Source organism: Gallus gallus, chromosome 2, assembly GCF_016699485.2.
Source record: "Gallus gallus isolate bGalGal1 chromosome 2, bGalGal1.mat.broiler.GRCg7b, whole genome shotgun sequence".
Taxonomy (NCBI): domain Eukaryota; kingdom Metazoa; phylum Chordata; class Aves; order Galliformes; family Phasianidae; genus Gallus; species Gallus gallus.
Window position 1 is genome coordinate 84,477 of NC_052533.1, and position 16,312 is coordinate 100,788.

The window sequence follows — 16,312 nt, forward strand, 5'->3', positions numbered from 1 at the left end:
CGGGAGCCACTGTTCTTGGAAATGTAAAGTACTTCAAATTTGCCCTGCTTAAGCTAAAAAAGTTCTTTCTAGACTGAAAATAAAAGGTTAGGTATTCATGTTGGGTTTTTTTAGTAAAAGCAAGTGATATTCAAGTGTTGCTTCAGTGGGGCATACAGCATCTCCTTTATGAGGAAACAGACTTAGAACTGCTCAGCCTGGAGAGGAGAAGACCTGGGGGAGGAGGTGGGAGAGGGTGAGCGTGTTCTTATCCTTATAAACATTTAATGGTCAGTAGCCAAGTTGATGAGGCCAGGCTCTTTTCAGTGGTGCCCAGCACCAGGACAAGGGGCAGTGGGTACAAACTGGAACCATGTGAACATGAGAAAAAACTTCTTTACTTGGAGTGTTACACAGCACTGGAACAAGCTGCCCAGAGAGGTGGGGGGAGTCTCCTTCACTGGAGATATTCAGAGTCCACCTGGATGCTTTCCTGTGCAGTCTGCTGTGGGGAACCTGCTTTAGTAGGGGAAATGGACTAGTAGATCCCTTCCAAATCCCACAGTTCTGGGATCCTACGATAAGTCAAAACTGCAATTTAGGAAGGCAACCATTACTACCATATCTTCTTGGCTAGCACAAAATTGACCTAAATATTAAAGTTTTGATATGACCTGAGATGCAGAGTCAACTTATGTTCTTGCTAAATTTTTCTAGTATTTAATATATTAGCTAAGCCATATTAGCTGTAAGAAGAAGATCCCTTTTTATTCACCTTAATCCAGAAAGGTCAGCAGAGATTGTGATAGAAGTAGGCTAGGAGGAAGACAGAGACAGAAGTCTCCTGCTCAGTACAAGAGAGACTTGGTCATCCTGCGGACCAAGTGACTGGAGCACCTATCCTACAAGGAGAGGTAGAGAGAACTGGGACTATTCAGTCCGGAGAAGCAAAAGATCAGGGGGATCTCATCAATGTCTGTAAACACCTGAAGAGAGGGTGCAAAGAGGATGGAGCAAGGCTCTTCTCCGTAGGGTACCCAGTGACAGGACTAGAGGCAATCGGCACAAACTGGAGTATAGGATTCTCATTGAACACCAGCAAACACTTCCTTACTGTAAGCGCAACCGAGCATTGGCCACAGGTTTTTCATAGATATTGTGGAGATACTCCTCCTTCTTGGAGATACTCAAAAGCTATGCTGACATGGCTCTGGGTAACCTGTTCTCAGGGCTCCTGCTTGAACAGGGGATGGAGTTAGACCAGGTGACCTCCAAGGTCCCTTCTAACCCGAACCGTTCTGTGATTCTGTGTAAAGAGAAAATACTTAAGATCTGAGTCTTGAAATAGACAAGTATACCCTTGCAAGAAAAAGTCAGTTCCTAATTGGGAATAAGTTAAGCAAGCAAGCCACAAAAAAAGGAAACTCTAATTAAGTATAAAAATACTCTACTGGACTGCCATGTCAATTTTTATGATACTCCAGCTTTCAGCTATATAATTAAAATATTTAACTGTAAGAATATCTGTCCTACAAGAATTAAGAGCAAATCTGTACTCCTGTTTTGCTTCAAAGTGAGAAGTCTGCAGTCTGAATTTGCTTTAAGACACAAGCATGTATGTGAGAAATACCTGGCAAAGAGGGACAGGCCAAGGCAAGAGAGCTTCCCAAGTGCACGTACTTCCGCACTTTGTGCATACTGTGTACAAAACTATTTCACTTCAAAAGATAAAACTCCAGGCTTCTTTTGGATCAAGATCAGTCATTTATCTTTCATATGAAGAGCTACTAATGACAACTGATCCATGGTCTTGATGCAGGGCCAGTTGACATCAAACCTTCAAGTAGTGGGGAAGCTACTCACAGTGCTGACCATAACTGGCATCTGTTCACCTAGCCTGCTGGTACTAGAGAGCCTAACAGGTTCCTAGTAAAATCATCCTGTTTTATGATCATATCTTGTCCATACACATGTTAACTATGCGTTGCAAGGACATAAGGACTACTGCACCGAGTCATCACAGGTATCAGTCTCTCCCAACACTGAACCCCCGACAGCATTTGAAAGTTGATGTCCTTTATCACCTACAGTAACCTAACGTATGGTGCTTCAGAACCTCTAGGGACAGTCTGCAAACTAATTCATTTTGTTCATTTGGAAGCTGCCATCTGTTTCATTTCATGTCACCTTCTTGTAGGGTTGAGCAGCAGTGGACGGGATCTCCCTAAGCACCTTCTCCACACTGTTCATACATTTTTCAGAGGTTGATAGTTTTCTGTCATCCCTTTCTTTTCCAAGGTGAACAATCGCTCCCTACTGTATTTACACTGATGAAGACTATCAAATAAATGTCTCTTTCAATATTATACATTTGTTTGTTCCATTTGAGATGCTAGAACACCTGTACTATTTGCAGCAAGACTGGTGCTTTTGAAAAGCAGAAACCACGAAGCCAATGAAATGCTTTGCTTTTATTCCCATGAAATTCTGTTCAGCTTTAGCTGAAGCACTGTATTTTTAACTGCTTGTATTCTAGTCAGTCTTACTATCAACTGAATAATGAAAGAACATGAATATTTTTAGGAGCAAAGCACAAAGAGCAAGCATTGCTCTGAAAGCATCAAAGAGTTGCCAGACAGCTTGTAGAATAAGGACAGCTAGGCAACACCTCCTCCCCATAGTGACTATAAACCTTGGCACATGAGAAAATACCCCCATGTCACTGTATTGTCCCACGGAGAACAAAGGCTTCCTCAGCTCCTTCAGCACAGAGCAAACGAATCATGTTGTACTGTGTTGTTTAAAAAATTCTGGACATAGTTTCAGACCTTTACCTCTGAGTCACAGCACAGTCAGTTCATGAACTCCCAGGCACACAATGAAGCAGGGAGCTCGTCTACACAGCCCTCCAGTTCAAGCATATCCTACAGCTGTGGTACAACTTCTTCTGCTGGTTCTCAAACTACTAGAGATGGGACATAATGAATCTTCTAATAAGTTTGTAGAAACAGTAATCATCAATAAATATTTCTGTTTTACATCTCTTACCATGTGAAAGGGAAAAAGTACTTCCTATTTCCTATTCCATCTATAACCAAACTGGATATTAAACATAATTTAAGAAAGCATACACTCCAAAATTAGCCAACAAAGGTAATACTGCATATAATTACCTGAATGCAAATGGCTGCAGGTTCAGAAAGTGTTTGGTAGAAGAATTATATGTAATTCCCTGTGTTTGTACTCTCTTGTAGGTACGTGCTACATCTGCAGGGAAGGCAGGATACTGAGCTAGAACTCAGCTCAGTTTTGACTGCTCTTGTGGTCTTTTGCTTTCTCAATCTAGTACTGGAATATTTGGGGGAAGCACAATAATGGTCCCATCCCATACTCTTTCTCAATTTTCTCTCAAGAATGAGAGAAGAATCGAAGGTAAGCCCCAGGGGTAGCACATCACAAAGAATAATCACAAAGAATTGATTTGTTTCTCTAACATAATAGCCTAAAAAGAGAAAGATACTTTTGAACTGCAACCAACAGTACATAACTCATTTTTCTGTTTTCTTCATAGGCAGCTGAGTCTCAGTTATCTTGGTGTAGATGTGATAAGGATCTGCACAACCTACAGATTTTCTTCTTGCACTTTTCCCTAACTGAAAAGCTCTCAGCTTTTCATGCAAGCTTCCTCTCTTCTACAAGAGTTTTAAGTATAAACGTGTGAAGAGTACTTCAAGACCTGAATTATCTACTCTGGTCTTTTTCTATTTCAAGAAGCTACAAAAATTACCTAGCAGCAGCAACTCATCATCTGATATTTTGAAGCATGTATGCTAAATCCTCTCTTATAATTATATGGATAACTGGAACAAATTAGCATTAACATTAGCAAGGCAGGGTTTTTCTAGGGACTGAGGCTCTTTTTCTTTCTATTGTGAAAATTCAAATATTTCAAAAATTTTAAAATAATAAGAACATAGTTATTAATTTCTGTGCTTTTATCCTTGATTTCCATGGACTTATTTCATATTGATGGTCGCCAAAGAATGCAAAAAAGTAGAACTGGGGCAACGAGGACAGTGAGAAGGAACAGCATAATGGGCAAGGCTTAGAACTTCCTTGTAAAAGCAGCACAATATGCATATAAACAAACACACACAGCCTGTGAAACAAACAAATAGATGGAATCCAAAGTCAGTGAACAGTTGCAGTGCTACTATTTCTTGGACAACTGAAAAATGATGGGATAACTTCTATGACTGGCAGAGTGTGATGTCTTGGAAGGCAATGAGGACCAGTTGCACACTACACAAAGGCCTCATCTAAAAGGTGAGCGTTGCACTAGAACAGCTGAGACTGTGGGATCCATCTCCTACAAGCTACCTGATCAAGGAGGAGACAGAGCCTTTGAGGCATCTTAAAAATGCTCCATTGTAGCAGACCTTCATAATTATGGACAACTTTAACTGCCTTGACATCTGCCTAAGGACAGTATGAGGCATAAGTACTAAGGAGATTTCTGGATTGGATTGATGACAACTTCTTAACACAGGTGATGATGTGCTTTGCTGAACCTATTACAAACAAGGAAGGAAGAACTGGTTGTGGATATGAAGATTAAAGGCAGCCCTGGCTGCAGAAAAAGAATGAGACAGTGGAGTTCGGGATGCCCTGTGAAGAGAGCAAGATCGGGACCTCAGAAGAGCAGGTTTTGGCATATTCAGGTATTTGCTCAGAAAGATTCCATGGGATGACAGGGATCCCTAAAGGACAAAGGAACTCAGGGTAGGTGGGCTGACTTTAAAGGACAGTCTTTTCAAACCACAGGGGAACAATCCAGACCAATGTGCAGAGTTGAGAAGGCCTGGCAAAAGATGAGCAGAGTTAAGTAGGGAATTCCTGAATGGCTTCAAACACACACACAGAAAAAAAGAGTGCATGAAGATGGGAACCAGATCTTGCAGCTTCTCTTGGTAGACACGTGCTCCATCCTCATGGCCCACTGTGGGCTTCACTACAGTACATCATGTTTCTTTCTGGCCTGTATCCAAAAGTCCAGGTACAGTTTCACAAGTATGGCATAGCAGGGAGTAACCTCTTTCCTTGACTTGATGGCATCACTCAGGCTAATACAGCCCAGCATAATACAGCAAGCCTATCAACTGCCTCCTCCAGGTCAGTGATAAAGGTGCTAAACAGAACAGCTGCCAAGACAGATCCCTGTGATACTTGGCTTATCCCTGTCTTCCACAATGAGTTGTGTGACCATTGGACACTATTCTCTAAGCACAATCATCCAACTATATTTTAACTTCTATGGTTGTTCACCTAACTAGACCAGAATGTACCAACTTCAATACAAGAATATAATGGGAGCAAGTGCTGAAAAATTTGCAAAAGCCAAGATAAATGAAATCCATCCACTGCTATCTCTTGGTCACAGACCCAGTCATTTTATCAGAGGAGGCAATCAAGTTGCTCAGGCATGATTTACCCTTCTCCTTCACATGCTTGGAAATATATTTCAAAGGGGACTTGTTCAACAATTTTCCCAAGGACCAAAGTGAGTTTGATTAGCTATTTCTTCCTTATGAACAAATAGTAGATCCATCATCCTGGCACAGATGGAGAAAAGGTGGACAACAGTCATTCAGTAACCAAAAAACAACAGGACAGCTATCACAGTATGAGAGTAGAGCAGAGGAATCCCTTACAGTTGTCAGTGAATGGCAGCAGGAGTTGACTGTTGATAAAGGAGAATGAAGAAGAGAAGATAAAAAAGAAAGGACAGCTGTATGAAAACCCATCAACAGAGCTAGACAAGAAGTCCTCTGAAGAATCTGGGAAGCACTGAGAAGGACAGTAATTAGCAGTGAGAAGCAAGCCTCCCTCCAAAGGAGGCAGTTTCCTGTTCTAAAGTTGCACTCCACTCAGCAAGCTAAATAGGGAAAAGCGATGCACAGCTGTGGAGACAGAAGAATTTTCAGTAGAGCTTGTTGCATTAGAATGAGTAGGCATTAAGGCTGAAGAAACAGAACAGTGAATCACAGTCACAGTGTCTGGAAAAATACGTAATGACTCAGAACTAAGAAAAAGATAGACACTGACCAGGAGTAATGAGAAGACATGGCCTGAAGGAAGAAGAGCAGTCGGATGTGCAGCCATGTTTCTCAAAGGGCAGTTTGTGGCCTCAGGTCAAAACTGAAGCACACCTTGTAGACTCAGGTCACAGAGGCCATGTCAGCTGATGATATCTGCATACCCAACTATGAATGAAGATGGCTATGAACTTTTCTGAAATTTAATGAGGGTATTAATGACCTGAGAAAAAAGAAAGGATCCAGAGGTGAAGAAAACAGGGCACGGCACATCCTACAGCACAGAACTGTAATTAATGTTGAACACACTACAAAAACCTCTAAACCTTGTTATGTTACAGTATGTCAGCCTAGACTTAATGAAGTCTCTTTCTGTTCATTAAAATTGCATTTTAGACAAAAGATATTCAGCAGATGCAGTCTACTTCATTTAAGTAAAGCATTTAATATGTAGTCATAAAAGGCAGAGCTACCTAAGACTGAAAAAGTGAGGATCATAACAAAAATGATGTGGTAAAGAACTGGCATGGAAAAAAAAAAATAAGCAGAAAGTAGTTCATGGAGTGGTCTTGAAAACGACTTTATTCAGATAATTGTATTAATAACTCTAGCATAAAAAAAATGGAGAAGTATGCTAACAGAACTTAATAGTGATAAGTGGGTTGCATTGTGAATACAGGGCAGAGAATAGTACAAAGAATGTAAGGAAACTGAGAAACGTGTAATAGAAGTGGGATGAAATATAACATTACAAAGGACAAGATCATGTTCCTCAAAGTCAGCAGCAATAATTCCTGCTCTAACATGGGAATCCATCATTTGCAAAAAAATAGAAATACTTGTCAGTGTTAGTCAATCATAGAATGATTGTATGCCGTATCACTGTGGTAAGGCTGTAAAAAAGAAAATCTAGTTCTAATGGGCATCACTTGCTCTTTCCAGTGGATGTAAAAATGCCTTAGTGCTTTTCAAGTATTGGTGATACGGGTAAGCTGGAATGCCACGTATAGTCCTGGTTTCCCAGGAATTAAATTTAAAGAGGCTCAAAAGATGTGAATTAAGCCTAGAATAGACATAATGAAGGACTGTGAGGATTAGAATCATAGGGAGCCACTCGTATCTGGAGAACTAAAGGCACTGGCCTTGCTGAGCCTCACAACAACCAAAAAAAAGTGTGGAGGAGAAGCTGCCAAATCTAAAATATCTCAGAAGTAAGGAAGCCAATTAGTCTTGAGGCAGTAATTGCACGAGATGGCTTCTATGACAGAGTGGACAGGACTGGATGTGACAAGAAGTCCCCTACAGTTCGTAATATCTTCCTGCGTGCAACAGTTTGGTAGGTAGGACTGTTCTTATACAATTATATCTACATAAAATTAAGTTCATGCGCCAGTCAGCAACACGCTCCAGCCAAAGCACAGTCTTGGTAAAGGAACCCGGAAGTCCCGCAGCTGGTTAGCCGTGCAGCTGCCTGACTATCACAGCAACTAACCCTGAGAACTCACCTCCTTTTCTACTACTACCCAAGACAGTTCTCAGGAGTAAAACGTGTTTAATATAACACCTCTCCCCTTCACAGTTCCCAGGAAACACAAGGAAGAGTCTGCAGAATGCCTGTGGCAACAAATGCTGACTGGCTGAAAATCACTCAAGAAGCAGCTTTGGGAAGTTGTAACTTTTACCCTGTGTTTCATTTCATTCCTTATCCACTGTGTAAATCTTCCACTTGACAGGACACTGATTTACACAGCATTTCACTATCTCCTGAATGGTGATAATAAGGAGGTTCTGATACACTTGACTGTGCCTAATGAAGTACTTTAATCCAGACACAAAATCATACCGCTGATATCATCACTTCAACTGCACTGATAAAAAATCCATCACAGACAGGACTCTAGCAATTTGTGTTGTCTTATTATTGCATCAGTTAAAATTACCGTCTGACAGCAACAAAGGCAATGAAAGACCTGGTGACAGCATGGTTCTGAATGGTGCAAGCACCAGCGTAGCTTCTTGACTTATGCGAAGGCAGGCTGCATCTGCTAAAACTTACCATGGATTTGATAAAGAGATGTTAAGTCTTCTATAGCCAGAAAGTTTGGTTACCTCTGTTTGAGACCTTTGCATCTTGTAAAGGCACCAATTAAAGGGAAAAAAAAAAGCTTTTGAACAGACGTATGTTTAAAGTGTCATCCATAAAGGATGATTGTCTCTGAAAAACAATTTGTGAGACAGACAAGAAATGTAGCTTTCGTTCTAAGAAAGTACAGACTCTAAGAAGGAATGAGGCTTTAATGCACCATGGAGACTGCAAGTAGTTCAAAGCTTTGGATTTCATGGTAGCCTACTCCTTTCAAGACAGCAGCATGAGAAAATAAATGGCTAACCCATGAAAGACTGTACTATCAGAGAGTGGCAGAGTGACAGGAAGTGAAAATTTGGCATTAGGTGCACCAAAAAGGGCTCATTTCTTCAACTGGTTGTAACTAGGTATCTTTGGAATATCACAGAAGAGAATCTGGAGGTTGCTGTAGAGTTTGGGTTTACACTAGTAGTCAAAAGGCAGACTTGAAGAGGAGAGCTACGCACCTGTGAAAAGACTTCTGAGCCCAGAAAGAGCAACAGAAGCCAAAGAAACTGGGAGTATGACGAGTGTATGCACTTCAAAGACTCAAGGGTCTTGTCCTTTTGGACCATACTGGTTTTAGGGGAATTATACCGAGGAGGAGACAGAAACAGAGAAGCCTGGGAATAATGAAGGAGAAATTCTTGTATTTAAAAAGGAAGTGGAAGATTTAAGCATTGAGGATCAAGCATAGTCAGCAACTAAAAGATAGACATAGCTGCAGAGATAAGAGAATTAATAACTGAATAACACAGGCCTATTGAACTCTGCTGTTTATATAGATTCTAAGACTCAACTACAAAAATTAGAAACTGTCAGGTCTACTGGGCCAGGGAGAACTAAGAACAAGTCCACCTCCTACAAGCACAACTGCACTCTGAACCAGTCTCAAAAATTGATCAAAAACATCTTTAAGCCTCAAAAGGCCCCAGCATCAAGTAATGTACTTCGCAGTCCAGCACCACTGTCCATCCAGCAAGTGGCAGTGCTGGCACAGCTAACCCATCGCAAGAGGATGACACAGGCCAGGCTGCACCCCACGCTCTCAGCCCCCGGCCCCAGCCCCAGCCTGGCTCTCTAGACTTTCACCCACTGCCTACTTACTTTTTAATTAGATTTTTAAACAAAAAGTGAAAGTCTTTTCTAAAATCCCTCTAATTACGCTAAGATGCTGAACTGATTGTGAAGGGAATAGGAAATGAAAGCGACTCACCCTCTGAGGGAGAATTTTGTCAGCCATCTTCCTCCTCTTGGCACTGTACATTTTTTAAAGAAAAAAACACGTTACCATGGTGACAGATCTAGGAGTAACGAGGCCACCTGCTAAATTATCCTGACATCTCCACATGCTGGTGCACAGCTGTGCATGCATCAGCAAAAGGGTCTCACCCATGCCCAGGACCTAGGACCCCTTCTCTCAGCAGCCTGGGGAGGTAGTTAGCTAAGAACAAATCAGGGCTGTCTGTTATGCATCTTGGAAAGAAGTACGCAAGTTCTTTGATCACAGCATCTTCTATGGTGCAGAGCAGCAATGAATGCAAGTACCTGTGCACATGCTGTCTGCGGATGCAGAAAGAGCATGTCGAAGGACAGCACGTGTGTGGAAGTGTGCAGAGACATACCTACGTCCACGCAGAAGGAAGAGGTGAGTGCCTGTAAGCTGAACATGAACTTGTTCCAACGGAGCTGAGCATGCATTTGTTTATGGCCAAAATTGAGTGGCAATGTTCATTTGTGTACAAAATCACACATATTTATGCACCCTTACATATATACACTCTTTTACTGAAAAGAGTGACTTACAACGCTGTCAGTTTATGTTGCCGTGATTGTTCATCATTCATGTTATGAACGTCAATGCGAGAAGATAAACATGTGCCTGTAGTGCATATGCATTATGTGTCTATGCCCATACACAAGCACATTTATAGATGTATGCTTTTAAACACACTCCTGCGTTCGTATGCATACAGCCAAATTTATATATGCCTCAGAAATGGGACTGCTGGGAAGACTGCCAAATACATTGTGTTTTGAAGTCTTCAGATTCTGAAAAGCTTTTGCTCCCATCAAACTGTCACCTCACCTTCTCTAGCAAGGCCAAGAGGAAAATTCAAGCCTTACTCTTCACCTCCATAAGTTGTGAGACCTTTATCTTAAGCAGAAGATTAATCACTCCATCTGTGACACAGACAAATGAGGTAAAGAGAACCACCTGCAGCTGATCTGCTACATCACAGGGATGCCCTTCCACACAGCTTTCATCTAGGAATTTTGTCATCAGCCACGTCCACATCAAAGCTGCTTCTGCACACACCAGTGTGGCAAACTCCGTTCTTACATTTGCTAGTAATAAGCCTGGCCTGAAATACCAGATTCTTCCCCATCTGCACAGAAGCCTAACTCTGAGGAACTCTATGTGTGGAGGTGAAAACTACATTCTTCCTTGGGCAGAAAATTTATGCATGCAGTCACGCACAACTTCACAGATGAACAGTGTTCCCCTTTTAAAAGTGCAGAAATAATGGGACCGGAACATTGCATGGTTTAAATCTCCAGCACCTTCTGCAACTGGTAGAAACCAAAACTGCACTGCAACTCTTCCCAGATCCTGGAGCAAACTCCATTCTCCCAGAGAGAAGTGGAATATGCACCCACAGCAACCCCAAGGGTTTCAGCTAAACAGCAAAAACAAACAAGGTGACAAAACCCCAACAACTTGGCTCTAAAAAGTTTTCCATGAATCTGTTATAAAAAGAGATTTGCATGCTTTCTGTCCTGCAAACCTGTCAAGAAAGGAAAATTACACTTTCCTGGCCCTTTTTTGCCATAAAACATGGGGATCAATTAATCACAGAATGGAGCCCAATGTTCCAGAAAAGTCTGCTTGAAAAACAAGGAAAGTTTCAATGGGAAATGACAGGGAGGTGGGAATGAACCAGGGGAAAACACTGAGAACATTATCCAGAGTGAGAGAACGGCAGAAGAAACAGAAACCTCCCTGAGAACCTACCATGCACTGGTGTAAACTGGACTCACAATAGTAGTGATAATTGCTAGAAGTGTTGAAATTAAGAATGGGGAGGGAGGAACTGCTTCCTTCTGTGATTTATGACATTGACTTTTAGGAAACAAACTATTCTTCTTTAATTATCCCTGGAAACTGGTTAGAGACTGAAGTTTAACTTCATCATCCAGCTGTGGCAATTTTTTCAGGTTGTATCTATCCCATTTATTTGAGGGCAAGGCATTCTTGTGTGCAGTTTCCTGGAGGATCTCCTGGGAGGTGCTGTGGAATGCACATTTTTGTAGTGCATGGGCAAGGCCTTCATGACGTACATGCATCTCATGCTGCACCCACACACATTCCTTCTATATTTAATCTTGTTGAACCTTAATATATTAATACTCTCAGGACTTGTGTCCTTTCCAGATGCATCCAAGACATAAGCACTCTCAAGTCTGGCTTGCTGACCCAAGGCATATACACTAGACAGAGTAGGGCTCCCAAAGCACTGATCTTAGGAAATCATGTTTTACCTAAAACTGGGTATGATGACACCACTAGAACACTGTGTGATCCTATATATACCCATCAGAACCCTGCAGAAGGCAGTCAGACCTAGGTGACTGCACCCTATCAGGAGCTGGCTCACACCTCAGAATACAAGTATGATAAGGTCTAATAAGTTGCAGAAAGAAATTAGAAAAACATTATTTAAGACAGAATGTAATCAGCACTGTACAAAGTAGAGATGTGTCTGAAAGAAAGCTCCTTAAAAAAAAATCCTCAGATTCTAGGAAAATTCCCACGAGAATCTCTCCCCTTACATGCAGCAATGCCTACAAAAAATGCAAGTTTTATGACCACTCCTCTGAGTGACCATAGAACAAGTATTCACATTGCCAACAAAAAGATCTCTTCCACTTCTCTCTTGTTTACAAGCCAATTTGTTAGCCAGTCAGAAATTAGAGAAACTACAGAGAACGGATAACAAATTATACAGTAATTGCATTATATTACAAAAGAATTGATCATTAACTTTATGGGCTAAATGTGATGGCCAGCTCTATAGCCTGATATACCTGCAAGGTGAAAGCATTTTATCTGCAGGAACAGACTTTAGTAAAGGCCATCATCTCTAGAGACCATTCCTAAATGGAATGGAGTAAAATTTACCATTTTTCCCTGCTTTAAGAAACTGACACTATATAAATCTCCTGCCTTGTCTCATTCAATCTTAAAGGTCTTACTTATTGCTAAATAGAGATTTTCTTCCTCAGTTTTTTTCCCCATCCTCACTTTCTGGAATACTCACCTCCTAGTTCGGTTCTGAGTAGCTTGCTGCTGCTGCTGCACTTGCTGCTGCACCTGCTGTTGTTGGACCTGCTGTGGTGCAGTGCGTTTTCTTGTTGTTTCCATCACAGTCTGGGGCATCCCAGGTCTCACCGAGGGGCTTCCAACATATGGAGGGCCTGGGGGACCCATGGGAGCCCCCTGGTGGGGCATTCGAGCTCCTGATGGCATCCCAGGTCGCTAGAGAAGAAGCAAAACAGAAAAAAAGAGACAGCTTGGTCCCTGCTTCTCCAGCTGCAGCAGTATTTGTACACAATCACTCTGGCTCCCACAAGTTCCCCATTTTTACCAACCTTACATATAAGCAGCAACACAGAGCACAAGAGATCTGAATTGGAATTCTCTGGACATCATAAAGCGGAACACAGTGATAATGGAGATGGGAAACAGAGATGAAAAATACTGGACATGGGAAAGCACTCAGTGGTCAACAACATTCAGGTCAGCTTACAGCAGCCAGCTCTACCTTCTCACCAAAGCTGACATGGCATGCAACACGCAGTTCAAATAGGTGCAGCCCACATGCTAATCAAAACAAAAGCAAAGTGACTTCCACAGTATCCAGATTTTGAATGGACCAGCTGGATGTTTTGATCAGTAGTAACGCTGTAAGATGCAGAGCTGAACTACGAGGCACTGCAGTAAAGCATTTTCCACTGAAAGCCTTTGCCTCCACCTACACTGGAGAGCACCACGATATGACCAGAACCCTTTAAGAAAAGGTCCTGTCTCTGATCAAGAAGAAAAAGAAAGTGATGCTTTGTCAGCAGCTCCCGCAGGCATCCTAAAGTCCAGACATTTATGTTGACTACAGCATGCTCTGGAATCTCCCTTTAGGTGAGACCACAAAATGAATGCTGAACATGACACTCAGCAAAGTTGATGCCATACTGAAGTTTATGTTCTTCAAGGAAAAACACCATTAAAATAATTGCCACCTGAAAAAAATGTAATTCAGAACAGAGGAAAGAGCTTAATTTCCCTCTAAGAAGAATCAAAATATTTATTACAGATCTTTATGTATCTGTGAAAATACACAATGGACACACGCACAATATATACATTTGAACTAATATATAAATAAAAACTGTCATACATAAAAGCCTTTTAAAATTCTAAACAAGGGTGAGTGTAGAGTCCTACATGTGACAAGGAATAACTGCAGTATCAGTACAGGTTGGAGGCCAGGCTGATGGAAAGAAACTCAGCAGAGAAGGACCTGGGAGCTGTGGTGGCCAACAGTCAACCAGTGGTGGACCACAGGCTGACTATGGGCCAGCAGTGTGTGCCGGTGGTCAAGAAGGCACAGATGACCCTGGAATGCACTGCAGAGTGTGGCCAGCAGGGTGAGGGAGGTGATCCTCCCATCTGCTCTGCCCTGGGGGGGCACATCTGGAGCAGTGCACCCAGTGCTGGGCTGCCCAGTTCCAGGCAGATGGGAACCGCTGGAGAGAGCCCAGCAGAGGGCTGTGGGGCGGTGGGGCCTGGAGCACCTCCTGATGGGAGCAGGCTGAGAGCCCCGGGCTGTGTGCCTGCAAGAGAGAAGGCTGAGAGGATCTGAGCTGTGCTGATGGATATCTGAAGGGAGGGTGCAGGGGAGGGGGCCGGGCTCTGTTTGGTGGTGCCCAACGCCAGGACGAGGAGCAGTGGGCACAGACTGCAGCCCAGGGAGTTCCATCTGAACGTGAGGAGGAATTGCTGTGCTGTGAGGGTGGCAGAGCCCTGGAACGGAGCCCAGAGAGGTGGGGGAGTCTCCTCTGGAGATATTCCAAACCCCTCTGGACACCATGCAACTAACTGCTGCAGAGAACTGCCACGGGAGTTGGAGTGAAGGAGCTCCAGAGGTCCCTCCCAACCCCTACAGCTCTGGGATTATGCCATTCTGTAAACCCTCCCTGGAGCACAGGAAGTTCTGCACAAATGTGCCTAAGAATTTCTTCACAGTGAGGTGACGGAGCACTGGAACAGGCTGCACAGGTAGGCTGTGGAGTCTCCTCTGGAGATTCTGCAAACCCACGTGGATGCCCACCTGTGCAGCCTGCTGTATGGAGCCTGTTTTGCAGGGGGGCTGGACTGGATACTCTCTAGAGGTCCCTTCCAGCCCCTACAATTCTGTGAATCTGTGTGATTCTCTCTACAAATTCTTTCAATTAAACTATGAAGCCATAGCATCTATTATGGATAAATAATTAGTTATAGAATATTAATGAGGCAGAAGTAAATTATGACGATAATCCTAAGTGAGCATTTCCAAGAGCTCTGCAAAATCATGAGCAGCCTGGAGAGGGCAGATGGAGACTGACTGTTCACTGTCCCATCTGGTGCATAAACCACAGCCAGCAGAGGAGCCTACAAGGAGTCAGGCTCATAGACAAAATGGGGTGGTTTGCCACAGAGCGGGCAGTGAGTTTGTGGAACTACTTTTCAAACAGATGTTAAAGACATAGAAAATATTTTTGGCTTAGAAACTTCTCTGAGGTATCAACAGTTGAAGACTGAAAGAATATGTGGGAAAAGTATTCCAGTGGTCACTGAAGCGGGATGTGTGCACCCCAACGGGTACAGTGCAATGCAGGAAGAAAAGATTTTTTGTACCATTAAAAATATTTATTTAATTGAGATCATTTAATCTTTGTCTCATTTCCTTTTTAATCTCTGTTCATATTGGTACATTAGTAATGACCAAAAACTAGCAAGACCAAAAAAGTTTGGAGACCGCTGCTTTGCACAGCGCTCTGTCCTGGCCTACTGCAGCCATCTGCTATGGTTGCTGTTAGATGCAGTATTGCAGGCCCAAGGAAACTTCTCTGAGCCAGAAAAGCTGCTCTTACATTATCCTCCAACTTACATTTTACAGTAAAAAAGCACCTATTATGGCTGCAAACCTTAAGTAACAGTGCTTAGCTGCGTCTCCAAATTAGTAATCCATGTCCGTAGTTCCCAAAGCCCCAGCTCAGCACCCTCCCAGGTCATTACAACTCTTAGATATTCCTTGTGCCTGGATGCCTGAAGGGAAAGGAAGGAAGAAAGGAGGAAAATGATCACTAAAGAACCAGTGGTTATAATTGGTTTGGACAGAGAGGGAAGGGTGAGGGGAGAGAGAGCAGCACAGCCAGTCTAGCAGGCTTCAGCAAGTATTCACATAGGGAAGTAGGTATGGGTATGGCCACTGAGAACAGAAGCAGCAGGAGACAGCAAACAGGCAAAATGGAGGCTCTGTGCAGAGCTGAAAATATTTTCTCTCTTAAACACTGAACCATGAATGCTGCTGGAACACAGCAGCTCCCCCCTGTCCCACTTTGTGACCCAGGCAGATGCAGTAGGAACAAATGGCCCAGAACAGGCTTCACACTTGAGTTTGTATTTAAGATCTTTCTGCTGTCTGTCAATCTACAAATTGTGGCCTTCTTCCAAAGAACAGGGCCTGCTGTTGCCTGTTGATCATCCCTGGACATTTGACAGTCATTCAGAAGAGTGAAGATCCTGGGCATGGCCATCTCATGTTTCATTCCCCACAGAGAGTGACCAGCCACAGGGATCGCACTGCAGGCCCACTGTTCTGATTCCACAAAGAACACTTTAAAGACTGGAGAACAGGGTCAGCAAGCCAGGCCTACTCTTGATCTAAGTCTGACATCTTTGAATTTCTTTGTTTCCTTTGTTAAATACTAAAATATTGAAAAAATGAAACAGAAGAAGGAGCCAGCTCTGGCAAGTGCTGCAACACTGCACAGCTCACCCGATCTCAGCCCC

At 42.8% G+C, this 16,312-nt stretch overlaps 1 protein-coding gene across 11 annotated transcripts in view; it reads right to left on the reverse strand.

The window, feature by feature from the left end:
* Positions 1-16,312, reverse strand: part of SMARCD3 (SWI/SNF related, matrix associated, actin dependent regulator of chromatin, subfamily d, member 3) — an 88,539-nt gene that overhangs the window by 36,634 nt on the left and 35,593 nt on the right. For all 11 annotated transcript variants that reach the window (XM_046930164.1, XM_046930173.1, XM_046930156.1 and 8 more), the window contains 2 exons: positions 12,522-12,739; positions 9,416-9,458 (listed from right to left, as the gene is read on the reverse strand). In XM_046930164.1, coding sequence (XP_046786120.1) covers positions 9,416-9,458; positions 12,522-12,730 — 252 coding nt within the window. In that variant the 5' untranslated portion in view covers positions 12,731-12,739. The remainder of the gene's footprint in view (positions 1-9,415; positions 9,459-12,521; positions 12,740-16,312) is intronic.